The sequence below is a fragment of the Piliocolobus tephrosceles genome, chromosome 8 (genome assembly GCF_002776525.5).
Source record: "Piliocolobus tephrosceles isolate RC106 chromosome 8, ASM277652v3, whole genome shotgun sequence".
NCBI classification, from domain to species: domain Eukaryota; kingdom Metazoa; phylum Chordata; class Mammalia; order Primates; family Cercopithecidae; genus Piliocolobus; species Piliocolobus tephrosceles.
The window spans coordinates 27,833,597-27,853,248 of NC_045441.1; the positions used below are offsets into that span (position 1 = coordinate 27,833,597).

The 19,652-nt window shown below is 41.2% G+C and overlaps 1 protein-coding gene across 3 annotated transcripts in view; it reads left to right on the forward strand.

Annotated features, from left to right (window-relative positions):
- Positions 1–19,652, forward strand: part of POU6F2 (POU class 6 homeobox 2) — a 496,629-nt gene that overhangs the window by 216,575 nt on the left and 260,402 nt on the right. For all 3 annotated transcript variants that reach the window (XM_023226357.2, XM_023226358.2, XM_031936007.1), the window contains 2 exons: positions 11,229–11,320; positions 14,354–14,582. In XM_023226357.2, the coding sequence (XP_023082125.1) occupies positions 11,229–11,320; positions 14,354–14,582 (321 nt within the window). The remainder of the gene's footprint in view (positions 1–11,228; positions 11,321–14,353; positions 14,583–19,652) is intronic.

The window sequence follows — 19,652 nt, forward strand, 5'->3', positions numbered from 1 at the left end:
GGGGCCGTGTTATAATGTAGATTCTGATTTGGTGGGTCTGAGACCTGGCTGGACTGGGGCCTGAGCATCTGCCTTTCTCACAAGGTCCCAAGGGATGCCAATGCTGCTGGCCCAGGGGTCACACCTTGATTATGGAGACCCTAAACTAAGAATGCAGCTGCTCTTAGCTCATTATTAACATTATTTTAAAGACGATTGCGGGGGTGCTTATTTCTTAGGAATTTGGTCAAGTTTTCCTGGGGAAAAAATGGGGCACAAGAAAAGGATGTCTCTGGTGGGACCCACTCTTTTCCTCTCCCTACTTCTCTGCCATTTCCCCTCCTCCACCCACCATACTGGGAACCTAGAGTGCTCTGGGCCCGGGTTCCACTAGATGCAGAGGAAAATATCTAAAAACTGCAATTTGTATCATGATATTGGTGATTTATTGTGGTCTGTATTATTGAAATATTTGCATTTAATGTATAATGTAGTGTAGTCTTGAAGTCAAATGGAATTGGATTCAGATCCCAACTCTATTACTCACTAACTGTGACCATAGGTGAATTATTTAACCTGTCTAAACCTTAGTTTCCACATCTGCAAAACGGGAACGATGGTCCTGATTACACAGACCTTCTGTGAAGATTTAATGAGAAAACAGATATAAAATACTGAGTATAGTGGCTGGCACATGGTAAGTATTGAGTCGATGGCAGCTATTATAAAATGTTTGAGCAGTAGAGAAACCTAATTGGCTAAAGACGTGATCCTGCCATCAATGAGAAAGGCCTGATACTCTCATCTCTCTGCTGCTTCCTCATTGTGCCGAAGAGGCAGTGAGTTAATTTCTATTTATTTAGACAGTTTATACAGTTTTGTTTCCTGTATAAATGAATGAAATAATCATAAACACCTAATAGGGTTATTGTAAGAGTTGATTAAATAATATATACAAAGTCATTAGTGTATGAGCTGGCACATATAAATATGTATATATGAAGGAAATTATATTTTTGTCTCTTAAAAATAAGGATTGAGGGAAGAAAGGAATTCTTTATTCAAAAGAATTTTGAATAAAGAGGAGTGTTGGCCACACATTCCTGTGCCTAGAAGAATAAAAGCAGTGAGCATGCTGTGATTCCTCAAATCCTACCTTGCTGACACGAAACACATGAAGCTCCCAAATACTCCAAACAGACCAGGGTCCATCTACCATGAAACAGTCACTGGTCAAAAGGAAAGTGAAAAAGAAAGCATGATGCTATGAGTTTTTCATTAGGCTGAAATTCTTCATTTTTAAGGATTGTCTTGAGATTGAGAACACATCCTTTGGGGTGGGAGAAGGGCATTAAAATGTTGTTTGATCATGATAGTGAGAGGTGAAGCCGGCTGGGCTTCTGGGTTGGGGGGGGACTTGGAGAACTTTTCTGTCTAGCTAAAGGATTGTAACTGCACCAATCAGCACTCTGTGTCTAGCTAAAGGTTTGTAAATGCACCAATCACCACTCTGTAAAAACGCATCAATCAGTGCTCTGTGTCTAGCTAAAGGTTTGTATATGCACCAATCAGAACTCTGTAAAAACGGACCAATCAGCACTCTGTAAAATGGACCAATCAGCACTCTGTAAAATGGGCCTATCAGTGACCTGTAAAATAGACCAATCAGTAGGATGTGGGCAGGGCCAAATAAGGTAATAAAAGCTGGCCACATGCTCCTGCAGCCGCCAGTGGGTGGATGCTATTCAACGTTGTGGAGACTTTGTTGTTTTTGCTATTCCCAGCAAAGCGTGGCTGCTGGTTGATTTTTGGGTCTGCGCTGCCTTTATGAGTTGTAACACTCATCGCAAAGGTCTGCAGCTTCACTTACGAAGTTAGCGAGACTACAAACACAGTGGGAGAAACAAACAACTCTGGACGTGCCACGTTTACGAAGCTATAACAAAGGGAAGGTTTGCAGCTGTGTTCCTGAAGCCAGCGAGACCAGAAACCCACCAGAAGGAAGAAACTCAGGGCACATGTGAAGATCTGAAGGACAAACCTCCGGACACACCATCTTTAAGAACTGTAACACTCAACATCAGGGTCAGCAGCTTAATTTTTGAAGTCAGGGAGACCAAGAACCTACAGGAAGGAACCAATTCCAGACACAGTAGCACGTGACAATTAAAATTTTTTTCTTGGAAAAATTAAATTTCAAGATCCGTATTCCTATTGACCCAATTATTAATGATCTCCTTTAATTGGACTGCCCTGTTCAATCTCAGAATCTGGGGAAGTCTATGGTCTGTGGTGATCTAATCACCTGCCCTTTGCAGTCACAAATGCAGCTACTGCTGATGAAGAACCACTGTTTTCTGTCTTGGAGGTCTCTGAGGTCTTGTACCACAGAAGTGACTGCACCCAGAGGCCATCATTTCCAATTGAAATAATGGTTTAGTCTGTTGTAACTCATGCTTAAATCATATTCTGCATGACAGATTAGTAGCTTCCTTGCTGCTGAAGGGTTGTGCAGAGTTCAGACCTCTGGAAGGCATCTGGGGTCTTGGAGGAGAAGAGGGTAATGAGATATCACCGTCGTTCTCATGATAACTTTGGTCTGAGCCAAGAGTGTGGACTCGTGTCACCACAACACAGTGATCTCTGGTCCATCCCCATCTCCTTTTCAGGCTTCAGTTTCCAGTATCCATGTGGGACCACTTGGCTAACAGTCTCAGTGAGTAAAAAGAGTTTAAAATCTCATAAGAAGGTGTCAGATGGAGAAGTCCTGTAGGTCTGTAAGGCTGCAAAGAGAGCCTTGCGGGTATTAGAACACAAATCAGAATGTTTTAGAAGTGGGCTGGAGGATGGGATCTTACAGAAAGAACTGCAGAGTTCTCTGGCCTTGCCATTTCCACACCACAGTACTGTAATGCAGGTGTCAGGTATGAAAACATGGACTAGCTCCCCTCACTTCGCCCACATCTCCTCACCCTCAAAACGCTCCCCTCTCGCTCGCTCTTCACCTAAGCTAGTCCCACAATTTCAAAGAATATTTAACAGCTTTGACCATTTTTCAAGCATATTTAAAACCAGCTGTTGGTAATTCTTGCCTGTTTTACTAAGGGTAGATAAACTGAAAACAATTTAAAACTAGGCCAATCACACTGCCTTGAAGAATCTAGATCTTGTTCCCTTGTTGTCAAGCTCCCCAGTGATTTGGCGGCCAGCCAGGAGAGAAAAATCTGTGGTGGTGGTGGTAGTGAAAGCGAAACACTGTTGCAAAGGTAGATCTACAGCTGAAGAAAAGCAGGTGACACCTTTTAAATGCTTCCTTTTTTGAAGAATTCATACCTTGTCTCTGTATTATCAGCATAATGAATTAGAAAACCAAATTTTATCCTAATTTCCCACCAAATGATATGTTTAGGAGGCCATTCATAATGACTTGTAATAGACATGTTAATGATTTGTGGGTTTGATTTCTGGTTGGGGAAAAAAAGCCGTGTTTAAATTCCTCTGTAAATATAAGCATTCTTAAGAATTTGCACTAATATGGGCTGGGCACGGTGGCTTACGCCTGTAATCCCAGCACTTTGGGAGGCTGAGGCAGGCAGATTACCCGAGGTTAGAAGTTCAAGACCAGCCTGGCCAACATGGCAAAACCCTGTCTCTACTAAAAATACAAACATTAACCGGGCGTAGTGGTGCATGCCTATAATTCCAGCTACTCAGGAGGCTGAGACAGGAGAAGCGCTTGAACCCAGGAGGTGGAAGTTGCAGTGAGCAGAGATCAAGCCACTGCACCCTGGCCTGGGCAACAGAGCGAGACTCCATCTCAAGAAAAAAAAAAAAAAAAGAATTTGCACTGATTTAGAAAAGCGACTTTCTTGAAGCGGTTTTAGGTGTAGGGACAAGTTTCAAAATTTGAAGATCCTTTCTGAGGTTTCTTGAAGGAAAACTAGTAACCCAAAATGGTATGGAAACCGAGTCAGTGGAATCGGCAGTGAGCTGTGGGGAGGGCCTCTTTCATGGGCAGGTGACGGCTGCAGTCTCACAGAGCTCAGCAGCCAGCAGAACCCGATGGCTGGGATTTAATGCCTTGAGGTCACCATCCTGAATTTCTTCAGAATTTGTCTGTGAATTTGTGTTTTATCAGTAAAGTCCAATGGGACATCTGAGCATGTAGGAGGATGGAGGGGGCTTAGAGTTTCCTCACCTCCCCAGGACAGGGTGGGCTCTGGCTGTCCACTCTCTGTCCCTGGTGGCCCTGGAAGCCTGAGTGTGGCTGCCACGTGCTCCACTCTGCCCTTCTCAGGGGGCTTTGGCTCAAGTGAGGGGAAGGTCATATGCTCAGCATGTGACTCATCAAGGGTCTTCCTGCTCAACCCCAATCCAGGTCTCCAACACATCCCAGCCAGAAGGTTGCAATCCCTTGGGTTCACCCATCTGCAATAAGGTGGGGTGGTGCCCTGGAGAAGGAGAGATTGATTTCCCAGCCCCAGGCCAGGACCAGCGTTTTTATTTTGCACTGATCCCCACAAATTATTAAACCCCGTTGGCACAGGGTTGAGCAAGGACGAAGAAAGAAGGAGACTGCTTAGATGGGCATGAAAGCCCAGAACATGTGTGACTGGACCATCTGTAGATTCCAGAGCCCAGCTGTCAGTTGCAAGGAGACTTCGGCCAGGGATGGAGTGCAGTGTTGAGGGTGCCTCCTAGCAATGACCTTGCCAGAGGAAGCGTGCATTTCCTAGGAGAACTGTTTTGAAATGAGCAAGACTTCTTAAACTTAAAAAGGCACATTTTAAAAATTAGACAAACTATTTTTGGATGCTGTAAAAATCTGTGTCTGAATTCTTTCCACTAATTTTGACACATACCTCCATCATTTTAAGAATATGAACTCATTGTGCTGTACCTCAACACCACCATACACACATACATATGGAGATACATAAATGTGTACATACGACGGCCTGGAGCTGGCCTGTGGGAGATACAAAATGAGAGACTTTTCCCTGAAAGAACTTACACTCTTGTAGAGAGAGCAGTACTCAAGGGATAATCTCTACCCCCAAAGTTCTCTAACTGCCTAAAGTATTTCGTGGAATTTTGCTAAAATACATTTGATGACTATCTCCTTTATTCATGTCTCTCTGAGAAAAAATATTTACAGAAATTGAGACCTTTATTGACCTGTATATCACAGGAGTTTAGCTCTGCTTCTATTAGGTAGATGTGGAAACAAATGATAAAAAAAATTGTTGGAAGAAGGTTGAGGGATATTTAGTAGATTTTGAGGAAGAAAAGGTCATTAAAGTCTTCTATAACACAGACTAAATCTACATATAAAAAATGAAGCAATTATTGAGGAATTTTGGCAGATACTACAAAAACATCTTCAGTCCAAATAAGAGATTTGTAGGATTTCTTTTTGTACTTTATCTAAATGTCTCAGATCTCCCTTTGGCTTTTCATGTATAGATGCAGCCTTAAAATAAAGATTTGGAACCACTTAGGACCTAGACCCTTCACCCAAAGAAAGGTGGACTTCCCTCTGCTAGAGCCAGATAAGTCACTCACTAAAAGAATAAAGAAATGCATTTTTCATATTAATGTAATCAGACAGTCTTGGTTCTCCAGGCCTCAATAGGTGAATTTACAAGTACCTGACAATGTAATTTGCAAAAACGTACAAACCCTTATGTGGATTAATGAATGTTTGATTTCCAAGCATGGCTTGTAGAATTAGCCTTGGAGTCTCAGATTCTACTGAGGGTCCGTACAGTGTTCTGTATGTAAATACCTGTGTGGCCAGTATCATAAAGAAGTTCTAACTGGCAATAAAAAGAGGCAAAGAGTGGCAGTAGCTCAGCAGAGATTTTTATAGACACCTCCACCCCGTCTTTGGCATTTAGTAATCTTGAAAAAATTGAAAGAAAGAGAAGTTTAATTTAGAGGGGACTTTTGCTCTGCTTAACTGGGGTTCACACGCCCAGCATGAAATAACAATGCATCCAACTGTCTGTCTTAGAATAAGTAACCTTTGTGTCACCTCCTTCACTGGTGGAAACTGCAAACAGTGGGTGAGAAAGGTATGACTACCAGAAAAAGCTGAGGGATCTCTGTGACCTTCAGGTGATTATGTTTGTGCTAATGCAGAGAGCACAGAAACCCAAACTCTCTATCCGAAGAACCCAATTCATAAAAAATACATTGGTCATTAACCAGGGAATCTTAAGCACTGTACTTTGGAGGGATCGCTGATGCATGGGAGGAAGTGGAGCTGCTTTGCCTGGGATGAACAATTTATATTTGCAGTTCTGTTCCTTTCTCAATCTGCCCTGGCCGTCATATTCTCTTTGCAAAGGGTAAGGCTCCAGAAAGGAGTATGTACTCTCGGGATTAAAAATAGTGTATTCGTTTCTTAAAATGACTTACTTGGAAGAGTCAACTCCAAAAAGAGGGAACAATTCAAAACTCTGTGCAAGAGTGAACATCTGTTTTACTTTTAGCGTCACTAAGAGATGCTGAGCCAGGTTCCCCTTGGTGAATGAAAATCTGTTGTACCAAATTTTAAAAAAAATTGCAAAACAAAAATGAACTTGCTATGAGGAGTGCAATGACAGTCATTGGTGATGGTTGTTCAGGGACTCAGCTTGAGCTGTGTGGAGAGAGTGGTGTGTGGGAGGCTCGGTCCTCAGGAGGGCACTGAAGAAAGGAGTGTCATGCTCAGGCGGTCACCCCTCTCAGCTCTGTGGGTCACAGTCCCTCCAGAGCAGAGGGATCTGCAGGCAACCCTGTGGGTTTCGGATGTGAGATCAACCCTGGGACCAATGGTGTTGAGGGAACAAATGCCCTCTGACGACCAGGTCTTATAACAATGAATAAGTTGTATCCAAGTGTACCATCCAATCTCCTAATCGGTATTTTGATGTCTTCACCATTTATGACCTGTCCTGTCCATAATAGATTCAAATCAGGGTTTCTTGTATTTGCAGATAATTAACTCCTGTTATATGGCTATTTTAAATTTTATATTACGATCCCTTTAAAATCAGTTATTATACTTTTAAAATTATCTGTGAACAAATCATAATTACAAAACAGATGTATCTGAGATGATTCCACCCTTGCTAAGCTAGAAGTCAATCAGGATTATGATAAAAGAATGGTGCAGATAAAGAAGCTTGGAAGGCCAAGGGGATTACACTAGCTGCAGACCCATCTGCCATTCAGAAAACTGATTGCATATGGCAGTCTCAGCACAAAGGAGATTCAGCCTTGCCTAGGTAACATCCAAGCCACTGCTGGCTCCCTGTGGTCTTCAGTCACAGGTAGAGTTTCATAAAACATTCACGTGAGCTACCCTTTAGATGCTCTGTCAGTGGCCTCATGAGGGATATCAACCTCTGTGTTCAGGAAGCTCCACAAATGATTTACAGGCCTGGGTGAGGACCACTGGTATAAGCCATGGTCTGTGTGAAAATTTGGAAACCTTGCCACTATCTTTGTGCCATATTTCGTGATTATGCTACCATGGACTAAAGGAAGCACTATATATGTAAGCATCTTGCTTTGTAGGCTCTTCAGGACCCAACCATTTAGTTCAGCTCCAAACATTCATCCAGTGGTACCAAGAACAGAGTTAGCGTCAGTGCACAGTGGCCACCTTTAGCCAGTGTGCAAGAGAATGTGAACTGCACAGGAAGGGACAGAGGGGCAGGAATATGAATTGAGTCGGCTTGGGGCAGGTCGCTATTTAGACACATTAAATAATATTAAATATTATTAGATTAAATACAGCTTAGGCTGGACATTGTGGCTCATGCCTAAAATCCCAGCACTTTGGGAGGCCAGTGCAGGAGGACCACTTGAGGCCAAGAGTTCAAGACCAGTATGGGCAATGGAGTGAGATTATTTCTGTACCAAAAAAAAAAAAAAAAAAGAAGAAGAAGAAATTAGCTGGGTGTCAGCTACTCAGAAGGCTGAAGTAGGAGGATTTCTTGAGCCCAGGAGATCAAGGCTGCAGTGAGCAATGATCACACCACTGCACTCTAGCCGGGGCAACAGAGTGAGATACTGTCTCTCCAAAAGAGAAATTAAACTTTTTTATTAAATAACAATAATCAAGAGAAATTGCGCTTATGTGACAAGCATGCACTGTTTCAAGAAAGTTACATATATATTAGCTCATTTAATCTTCACAACAGCTGTGCTGTGAGAGGGGTACTATTATTATCCCTGACTTTTACAAGGTGATGCATGAAGTTGGAAAACAAGCCAGAGTTCACATTCTCAGTTAAGTGGTAGTGCTAAATTTAAATCCAGGCAGAGTTTAATTTTTTTTTAGAGTTCTTGGTTTTAACCCTTACACCAAACGGCTTTGAATATCTAAATTGGAATTGAGGTAGAATTTGCCAATATGCTAAAAATTTAAAGATATTTCAAAGGTTTATGTTAAACAACAGCAGTCAAGTGGATGCCAGTACCTATCTTAAAGGAATTATATCACTGCTGAACTAAAAGCCAGACCTCTATTTCTACTGAAAAAGAAATGTGAATGAAATGACAGCATAAAGTGATGAACCAGCAGCACAGCCTCTGTCCTGTAGAGCTCATAGTTGCTGCCTCAAAAGCATAGACTGCTAACTTCATAACAGACTTCAGAGAGCTTTCCTGGAATTCCTTGGTCTCAGAGATGTAACATGTTTGCTAGGCTCCTGGTCAGGAGAAACCCACCCAACCCATTCAAGTTTGTGTTTTCGTATCTGTGCTCATGAAAATATCCAACGTCAAATTCTCTGCAAACATTCAGCTAAGTGTTGCTTCAAATCTCTCTGAAACCCTTAGCCAACATCATTTATTCATTCTGACTTCCTGATTCCCCCTCTGGCTCTGCGAAGGCCCCTGATTCCAGAGTCGCCTTCTAGCCAGACGGATTAGTTTATGGTCCTACAAGGTTATGCGTGATACATGTGTTTGGGGAAAATGGAGATGCACATTAAGAAGAAACATTACTTTTGGATCCAGGCAGGAGAGCATACATAATCTCCTCTAGAGCCTGTGAAAGACTTCATTTTACACATGAAATTGTGTGGAATTGCCCTGGACTGCACTGAACGTGGTTTTTGAGAATTAACCAGCCTCAGAACAAGCTGCTGGGCACCAGCTAGGACTCAAAGCAACGAAGAATAAATGTAAACAAATGTAATCTGTGTAAAGTTGAGGGGAACAAACGCACACTCTTGTTGACACAGTGCCTGTGCGAGACCAATCCTAAACATTACGATGGCGCGCATTAGAAACACAGTCAGAAAGTGGGCTTTGTATGCATGAAAGAAACATGAGCCAGAAGGACTTGGCATGGTATAGAAATTTTTTAGAATGAGGGTATTCATTTTTTAATTGCTTAAAAGGGCTTTTCTATTTTTCTGCGCATTGTAAAATCTCTTTTCGTAGTCTGGTATAAAAACCCATGGCTGGCAAGTATGGGAAAACAACCAAATTTTTAAAAAATTGTGCACTTTTAGCCATTTGAGTATTTACCTAATCTGAATATTTGACCAAAAACATCACTTTGAAACCTCATAAGCTCTTTGAAGTACATAAATTTCTGCTGAGAATTTTAGGGCAAAATGGGACTTGGGTATATAAGAAAGAACAGAGATTTGAAAGGTTTGCACTGCACAAGCCATCTCCCAGCTTAAAATGCCATGCTTTTAAGCATAATAGGTAAATCACATATAAAAAAATTTAGAAGAAAAGTCTTCTGTACATTCTGAGGAAATGATTGGCATCTTATGATGGGTCATCTTATCCTTGTTATTAAATGACAGCAATCATTAAAATGCCAAACATATTTTGACAGAATTCACTTTATAAAATGTCAGCAAGTCTGTGTTTTTATTAGTTTGTTCCAAATCAATTTAGGAATTTCAATAGAATGCTTGTAGTATTCCCCAAGCAATGTCCAGTCCTGACTTTCTGCACAAAAATATTACAAATTAATCAGATTTTCAGATTTCCACATAATGGCTTTGCACATTTATTGCTTAATCCTATTATAAAATGCTGTTATGATTGACACATCATGGTGGAGATAGAAGTCAATTGAATAATATGTAGCAGTCAATTTTATTTGTAGCTTAATGTGCTGAAGTATTTTTCCCTGTTTCCATTATTTATAAGTCTGTCCCTTTGGAGAATATATAGGAGAATTTGTTTTAAATGAGCCAATAATACCTTCTTTAAAATTTATAAGTGTGACAGAGCCCTATCTTTTTTTCTGGGTTGTCCGTGGCATGCCAGTAAACAGGGTTTGAATTGTCTTCCACTTGTTATTCACAGGACAAACATCAGAAAAGAGGATCTTGTTCAGGTTTGCTTGGAATTGGATTTCAACCACCCATTAGAAAACTCCAAGGAAACAAAGCTACCAAGTAGAAATTCTCAAAAATTGCCACCGGTTTTATTTGTTTGTTTGTGTATTTATTGTTTCTACCACTATCTTACCTGCTACAGTTTGTCCTGAAACAAAGCACAGAAGCACACGTAGAGAAATGAACATGTTAAAAAGAGTTTGAAGGATTTGCTCTTGGGTGAATTTCATTTTTTCTGCCTTGCTGTCCAGTAGGATTCCAGTAAAGGAAGCAAGCTGTGTTCTGTGCTTAGCATGGCGGAGCTCCCTGGAGCTATTGTGGGATTCCTAGTGTTTCAGTCAGCACCTGGGACACTTGCTTAGGGAGAGCCATATTCTTTTTAGGACATTGTGTAAGGTGATATGGAAAAAGGCTTTGTTTTCAGGAAAGCGATGTCATAAGATTCAGTGTTCAAAGAGTATGGACGAAGGGCTTAGGAGTATGGAGGAGATGGGGAAAGCCGTATTAGGGGAAAATATGGATGGACTTGGTCATATCTGAGATCACACTTCATTTAATTTTAGGATACTAGATTAGCTGTGGCTTGCTTGTACTTAAAGGGTATAGTTTCCCACACATGTGGCACACTGGCATACTCTATGCAAGCTGACTGTGCTACATTCCCTGCTGTTCTGTTCTTCTGCCTCTTGATGAACTTGGCCATCCTGAATGTCTCTCATCATTATTTATGCAGTTGATAAGTGATTTGAGCACTGGAGATATTGATAAACCACTCTGTCATATCATCTATGCCTTAATGTTATGTGACATCACAGGCAAATGGGGTTGTGTGCAGTTCCCAGGCTGGATCATATATTAAGGGAGCATTTCTCCTTTGAATTCCAGGGGCCAGAGGAAACCCGGCACTATCAGACCCAGGTACTCCTGACCAACACCAGGCCAGTCAGACCCACCCACCATTTCCAGTTGGGCCACAGGTCAGTATCTCTCAACTGCTTTCCATTAGGCTGCATTTAGGATGGTTTAACCATATAAATAACCAAATAATAATGAGTTAAATCCAATTAACTCCAACAGAGCAAAGATGGTAATAAATTTTTGTATGAAAAGCTGTATGACTACATTATTTGTTAAATACCACCAAGAAAATATGCTTTTGCAAAGTTATTCTCTCTTCTTAAAGGAAAGTTTGGCTTTAATCATGTGGAAATACTTTTTTTTTTTTTTTTTAACTTAAAACCCACTACAGTTGTGCTGTTGGTTACCATGCAGTTTTCTGGAAAGTAAAACTTCAATGACTGGAGTGTGAAGAAAATTAAGTTATTTCAACCTTACTATAGCCATTTTTGAAATACAAGATGTGATTTAATATAAAAGAGTTAATGCAATTTTAATGCAAGTTCAGCTTATTGGGTTTGACAATACTGTACATCACATGTAGCTCTTGCATTAATAAAGAAATACAATCATTATTTTTTAAAGTCCAATATTTGTTTTTTTGCAGCCTGATGTGGGCTCTATGGAGATGTAGAACACAATTATAAAAGGCTGGGCTTTTTTTTTCCTTTTTACCTCTATCATTTAGTGTGAAGCGTTCAGAGTTCATCCTGCTTTTATGGAAAGAGAAGCTGAGACTTGGGCCTTTCCCTTTTGTTGTCATTGTTGCTCCTGGAAGTTAATGACTTTCAGCACACTGAGGGCTCATGCAAGTTTAGAGTGAGGGTTGGTCTTGACATTCTTATTCCACTAGCCACCAAGACTCCCTGTGGCCTCAGATCCCATAGTCCATCTCGGAGCACAGATCGCTCCGTGCCTCTGGACAGAAAGCCTGGGCAAATGTATGCTGGCTTATGGAAGCCTAGAGAGTTTTCCTGGGACTCTCAGGAACAGGATTTTTGGTGTCATACTCTTTATAATTTTATGCTTGTAACATCATGTGTTGTTCATGTAATAATGTGTGTCTGCGTGTATGCATGCCTGCACACCTGCCTGTGAACATACTGGGGGTAACACACGCTAATGCCTTCAGGTTGGGTAGGCAGCCCTACAGGCCCAGGTCAGTGAGGAGTGGTGGCCCTGTGACAAACTGGAGAGTGCATGCCCTGCCTTGAGCCCACAAATCCAATTTTTAAAATGCTGCAGGCCAAACCCCCCAAATCTATGACCCATGTATGGTCTGAGAGCTACTCATTTGCCTTCCCTCTTACCATAATATCACTATTGGCAGTGATGTAACACCTGGAATCTGAGGGCCAGCATGTAATTTTGTATTCATTCCCGAAGTATATTTATTTTGCTCATTAGAATAACTATTTTTTTAAAAAGGGAAGCACAGTTACTTGGTGTGAATTTAGCAAAGTGCACAAATACACTAGGAACAAGGCCTGTGGGGTCTAAAGCAGCAGTTCTAAACTCAGCTGTGCAGAATCCTAGGGTTCTGCAGAGTCTTCCCCCAAAGGGTCCTGAAAGAAACACTGCAGGGAATGGCCATAGTGTGAACTTAGCCCTCTCCACACCTCCCCTCATTCTTCAGATAAAGCAGCCCCACTTCTCTAAATCTGTTCTTTGTATTGGAGGGGATACAAGAAAGGGGTAAAACACGGGCACTGGAGCAGCCTTCCTGGGCTTGAACTTGAACCCCCTCTCAACTAGACATGGGACTTGCACAAGTTACTAGCCTCTCTGTATCTCATTGGTAGAATAACTACAGCATTCGAATAGTGTCTGGCTATACACATTGGGCTTGGTAGTATGCCTGTATTTAATTACCTATCCCTCACATAAGAGTTTTGCGTTGGTTCTTGTAGAAGAACAACAGATATGGGATTATTATGTTCCACACGGCTCCCACAAGGCTGCAATGAAAGTCCTGAATCAAGGACTTTAAAATCAAATGACTCTTGGGGTCATCTGGCTTGACCAGGGCAGGAATCCCTCCCATGTCATCCTGGTGAAGAGCCCTCAAAACATGCCCAGCAGTTGCATTTCCCTACCAGAGAAAGGCTGTTCCATCCATAGTGCACATAAACATGTGTTTGTATAATATCATTTTAATTGGGCAAAGGATGTTAGAGTAGTAACAAAAGAATTATTTTCAAAGATTTTAAGTTTTATCCACATCAAATACTTTTATGTCTTATATTCTGTTTTAGATCTTGTCATTGTACATACATAATTCTACCATTTTAACAATAATCATTCAAGTTTACTTAATAGTTATCCAGCTTATTTTCTATTGTATTCTTATATTACAAACATTTTCTACTTTTCTAAAGAGGTGTCATAATGATCCATTTTAATGACTGTGCAATATTTTATCTGGTTTAGTACTGTAATAAACTGTTTTCAATATTTATGTATTTTGAAACATAATACAGGTTTTTATGCAGTTATCTTATTTCCTTTTGAATAATATCTTCAAGCTATATCCTAGGAATATATTCTGAGTTAAAGGGGGATAAATATTTTTGCAGCTCTTGATAATCTATTTCTAAATTGCTTTCCAAAAGGATTATGCTAGTATACATATCCCCCAGCCATAGATCTGCATAGTGGTGTCAATACAGACTTTCCAGCATTGAGTAAATTTTCTACATTATTTTTGTTGATTTAAAAGTCAAAAGTAGTATTTTGTTGCTCTTTTTGAATCAAAAAATCCCACTGATCCCAGTAAGTTCTTTCTGGAACAACAGAGAATAAATTAGCTGAGAGCTTCAAATACATGAAGACAGGATCAAATGGAAATTCATTGGAAGAACAGCATGTAAACATAAGTTATTACTTGTAAAGGTATTTGAGTTCCTCAGAAGAAGTCCAAACCAAATGAAATTTTCCAAAGATATCAATGAAATGCAACTTTGAAATTTTTTTCTACCAATCATTTTTTTAAATGGAATACAGCATATTTTTGGTACTTCTTTCTGACCCTGCTTAAATGGAAGGATGATGTTTTTAAAACCCATGCCTTGGTTCCACAGGTAAGTGAGCTAGCTTTATCTGTTTCCTTGCAGCCACTTCTGACGGCACAGCAGTTAGCTTCTGCTGTGGCCGGCGTGATGCCGGGAGGCCCCCCAGCCCTCAACCAGCCAATCCTCATCCCCTTCAACATGGCAGGACAGCTAGGAGGCCAGCAAGGACTGGTTCTTACACTGCCAACAGCGAATCTCACCAACATCCAAGGGCTGGTGGCAGCAGCTGCAGCCGGAGGCATTATGACTCTGCCATTGCAAAATCTACAAGGTAATCCATAGTGTCCATGTGCCACGTAAGGCTCTACCAATTGGCCAGTATTCTCTGAAGCAGACAAAAAAATGTGCCTAGAATGGTGAATGTGGTTCGGAGTTGCTTCTGCCCTAAACAATATGGAAGGCTTCTGTAGGAAGCAAAATTTTCAATTGTGTGTGAATCCTGAGCTTGCACAAGCCACTGGTTTTATCAATCCTCATTTCCTACCATTGGTATCAAAACTTTTCAGTCTCCAGGAAGCATTTATGAGTCAATCATTGCATGATGTATCAAAAACTTTAAAGTAAAATTCCTGTGTTGTTATTTGAAGACCTGAGTTATCATCTCACCAATTCTTCAATTTAGCCATGGGTAAAGAAAAGTTAGAGTTTGCTTGTTTGTGTTTGAAGTGATTGGAACATCTCAAATATAAGATATTATTTGGAATAATTTATTAATGATTATTTTGCTCTATAAAGGATGTTTTAGTTATAGCTGTTAAACAAAAATTGTGTTACTTGAGCTCGTATTTTGCAATGCGAAAAATAGACTTGTATGTTGAGCCTTTATATTACAGGGGCATATAACAAGTCAGACTCTAATTTTACTCAGGAAGGGTAGTTGTCTTGATATTATGAAGATTTCGACTTTTCTTTAAAAGATTTGGTAGCATTGACTGATAGATTGATTTACAAAAGATTCTGTCAGAAGAAGAATTATTTTGGTGGAAAATGACCTGAATATAAGTAGGATGCCTGCTAAAGAGAAAATGAATTTATTTTGGACTAGTCAAAGATGTTTGATTTCTTCATATATGTAAACATTAACAATTAAATTTTTTGCAGAACGAGAGCTTGTCTGGGTAAGTTATCAGAACGGTAGTTTAAAATACTTTTTTAGTTGGTCAAATGTCAGGGCTTCTTATAATTTATTGAAGAATCAGTTCACAAGACTAAGAAACAGACCAAGTAAGAACTGGTTAACTCTTGACCCAAACTTCTTTCCATGCTCTGTGTTCTGCTACCCCACCCATTGTTGCCACTTCTTGACTTCCATTTTAATGTTTAAAACAAAGTCTCTCTTGTACCATTAAATTGTGCCAAGAAACCTGCCATTCATAAATCATGCATGCCCAGGATACGCTAATGCACAAACTTTGCTTGTTTCAAATTTGAGAGTGCCTGGGAAGCCAGATCTCAAGATTAAGCAAATAAAGCAGGAATACACAAGGTGAAAGCCGAAGCAACAAAGTGTAGGGAGAGGCTCTTTAATGTAGGTGGATGATGAAATCTTAATGAAGAAATGGGCATTATCAAAATGCAGCCTTCCATTTGGAACATTTGCACTTATGGGAATATTGAATATTATAAATAAACATAAGCCTGAAGAGCTCCTAGGCCACGAATTAATCCTGCTTGGTTAAGATGGATGCCAAAAATCAGAGTTGAAAAAAAAAAGTAAACTTGTTATTTCTTGATCATGGTTTGGTATTCTTAAGATATTAGTACCTGTTTTTCTAAGGGTTCAAAATTAATAATTAGTCCAACGTGGACTTCTTCCACCAAGATTTTCCCTTTTGTTTTTGTTTATTGTAAGTATCAAAGTTCAGTATTAGCTTATAGTTAGGAGTTTGGTTCTTTGGGGCACCTCTGGTTTCAGAAAAGGAATCCCAAGCTTTGTGGCCTGATGAAGTAGAGGAAACAAAAGCACTTGCTTTTCTTATCCCTGGATGCTTCTGACAGTTTCCCTCTCAGCATCATCTTCAGAAGTGGGTTGGAGTTGATGCCCAAGCTCTTGTCTGCTACACAAGCACAAGTGAACATTTCCCCCTTTGTCTTCCTCTTCGAAATTTGACTGATGTTGGAGGGAAGGTGATGAGGTTATTAGAATAAAACACCTCCCAGTTGCAAATCAGCTCGTTATAGGAAAAGCTTTCTAATTAGGCTTAACATCAAACTCCTTCCCCAATGCCTTCTGCTTTAATATCTTTGTGAATGAATCCCAAGTCCTAAATCGCTGTCAGGATCCAGGAAAGTTCTACCTTCCAATTTCCTTGGGATTTTCTATTCCTTTCATATAAGTCTCAGGCAACCCAGAAAGAGGTGGTCATCCTAACAATAAGTTCAAGGGCAATAAGGATGGTAATCAGGGAAGTCTCATGCCTCAAAAGTGCCCAAGATGAATGTCCACCACCTAAAGGGCAAAGCCAGCAGTTGCCTTGCAATCAGTCCACCAGCAGCCATCCCAAAGCTGATTTTCCCACCTTTAAGTGACCTACTGCACAGCCCTCGACAATCCCTAGGCAGAATCAATGGCTTATGGAGCTTCCCAGGTTATGTTGCAGAAGTAGTGGGACTCTTGGGATGATGGTGAATGACTGACAGACTGAAAGGTCGTCTGCGGGGACTCTGAGACTGAGCCAGTCTTCAAGATAACCTCAAATCTCATCCTCTCTCAAAGGTTAAGGGTGAGAGTCTTGTAAATGGACTATCAATACCTTAGAAGGAATCCTTACACGCATTCATATAGTCAACAGCTAGGGGAGAAGGCTGTTTCCTTTCCCCCATCTTTCCTATACAATAAATACAGTAACCTCAGGCCAAGGCTTTTCAGAGTCTTTAAAAATGACTCTTAAGTCTTCTCATCTATAATAAACACCCCGCTTCTCCAGTGATTTTATAAAACAGGTTTGGTGGGTGATTGTGAGGGGGAGGTTGCACACCTAGTCTGCACACCTAGTCTGAAGCAGAGCCTGTTACCATGTAACATGCTTGGTCATGAATAGTTCCCTTTTCCTCATTGTGAAGTGTTAAGCTTTTATTCATGAAACAGTTCGGCCAACTGGAATTATCTCCAACCTTCCTACCCAGCCCTCCAGCCTGTCTGTTATTCTAGCTCAATAGTCACAAATTTGCTAGGATGAAAGGAAAAAAAAAAGTTGCCGACATCAGTCCCTTAATGGTTTGGAATTCAGGGATAAGATTTCAAATATTTTCCTTTTTACTGAAGTGATTGAGAGCTTGTTCATTTACATCCCCTATCAAGTCACACGGAATAGCTCTCAGAGCCTCGGAGGCCGTGATTTACACATGTATTTTAATGAGCACTCATGACATGCTGTTACACTGAGAGCAGCTCTTCTCGACTCTGACAGCAGGGGTCATATCACTATCTCCTCTCAAAACATGGTCCCCAGACCAGCGGCATCAATATCTCCTGGGAGCTTGCTGGAAATACAGGATCTCAGGCTCTACCTGAGATAGCTGAGATCCTCTGAACAGAATCTGCATTTTTAAAAGATCCCCAGATAATCCCCATGCACATTAAAGTTTAAGAAAAGCTGATCTTAGGGAGATTATTCAAAGTTTATTAGGCAACTCCCTGCTTTCATCTGTTTGGGGTGCTATAAACATGAAAACCATAGGCAGGGTGGTTTATAAACAACAGATTGTATTCCTCACAGTGCTGCAGCCTGGGAAGTCCAGGATCAAGGCAGATTCGGTTCTGGTGAGGGCCCACTTCCTGGTTCATAGATGTCTACCTGTCTTTTTACTGTGTCCTCCCACCGCAGAAGGGATGAGGGAGCTCTCAGGGTCCCTTTTATAAAGGCACTAATTTCATCATGAGGGTTCCACCCTTATGACCTAATCTGCTGATCTGCCCCACCTGCTGATACCATCACCTTGGGGGTAAGGATTCAACATATGAACTTGGTGGGGTGGGGGGAACCCACATCCAGTCCATCGCATCCCCCAATATCACCAGCAGCCAGAATCAGAGACTCTTATGATAATGGAGGACCCACGTGAGGCAGTGAATGTCCTCATTAATGCTCCTGTTTTCACTCACCACCGCAGACCTCCAGATGAGAATGACTGAAAGGAATAATGTGTGGGAACATTTCTGCTTCTGTTAGGATTTTCATATCCTCAAGACCAAGGGAAGTTCTCCTACATAATGGAAGCCCTCTTGAAGTCCTTGCTCTAAGATTTTATACAATGAAAGTTTTGCTTTGCTGATAAAAAGACCTTATAACTCAGCAGAAAACCTAGATGTGTGGTCTGGGGATTGTTTTCTCTTTCTCTCAGATCCTTCCCAGCAAGAAAGAGATTCCTTGTTCTCTCTTCAGTGATGAGGTCTTATTGTAAGAAGACACACAGTTGTAAGGAGTTAGACATCTTGCAGGATCCTAGGAACAGCCCTGTAACTCAGTCTCATTGGAACCTGGAATGAAATTTGGGCATTAGAGCATCCAGCAAACCCACGAGGCTGCAGGCTATATCATCCTCTCCTCTGCAGGAGGCATGCATCTAATCCCCACCCCCAGAATGAATAATGACCCATCTCCCTGTCTTCTCCTGCTCCCTCCAGGACGTTTCTCTACTGCACTGGTTGGCTTTTGGCTGAACCATAATTCCAGTTCACTCGTGTTCCATTTTGTCTCCTCTAAGGTTAGGCATCTTTCCAATTCATGTACCTGTCAGGAACTCTCCATTTTTCTCTATCTCCATCATCTTTATCTTTATCCTTATCTCCATGTCTATCTAAAATTCTGACTATCCAAGAGAGAAATTACCGTGAGGCTGAGCCTTTTAATTTAAGCTATCTCGTGTCACTGGCCAGACTGGAGATTGACTGCCTGCAGATTGAGATGTTCATTTCTGTGTTCTCGGCTATGACATGGGTGGGAAGTGGGAAGCCAGAATCATGTGGTATGGAACATGAACAAGCAAGCTTAAGAAACATGCTGAGCCTCCCTCATCAGCAGAAGGGGTGGCAGGTAAGGCAGGCCGGACATTGGCCTTTCTGTTGGGAACAGTAAAAGCCAGCAGGGCCTCCCGTGAGCAAGGACTGAGACAAATTCTGAGCTCAGGAGATGCCAATGGTGAGGTTTAGGTTCTGACTATTTTGAACGATGTCCTTGGAAGCTCTGGGTGGGATTCAAACCCAGAAATGCTCTACTCGGAGCATTTAGATAAGACCTAGAAATGACCTCCTCCTCAAAGCCCTGTGTCCCTACGTGAAATAGCTGAGTTCTGTGCCCTCTCCTACCTTGCCTTGAGTGCCCCTTTCCCCTTGCAAGTA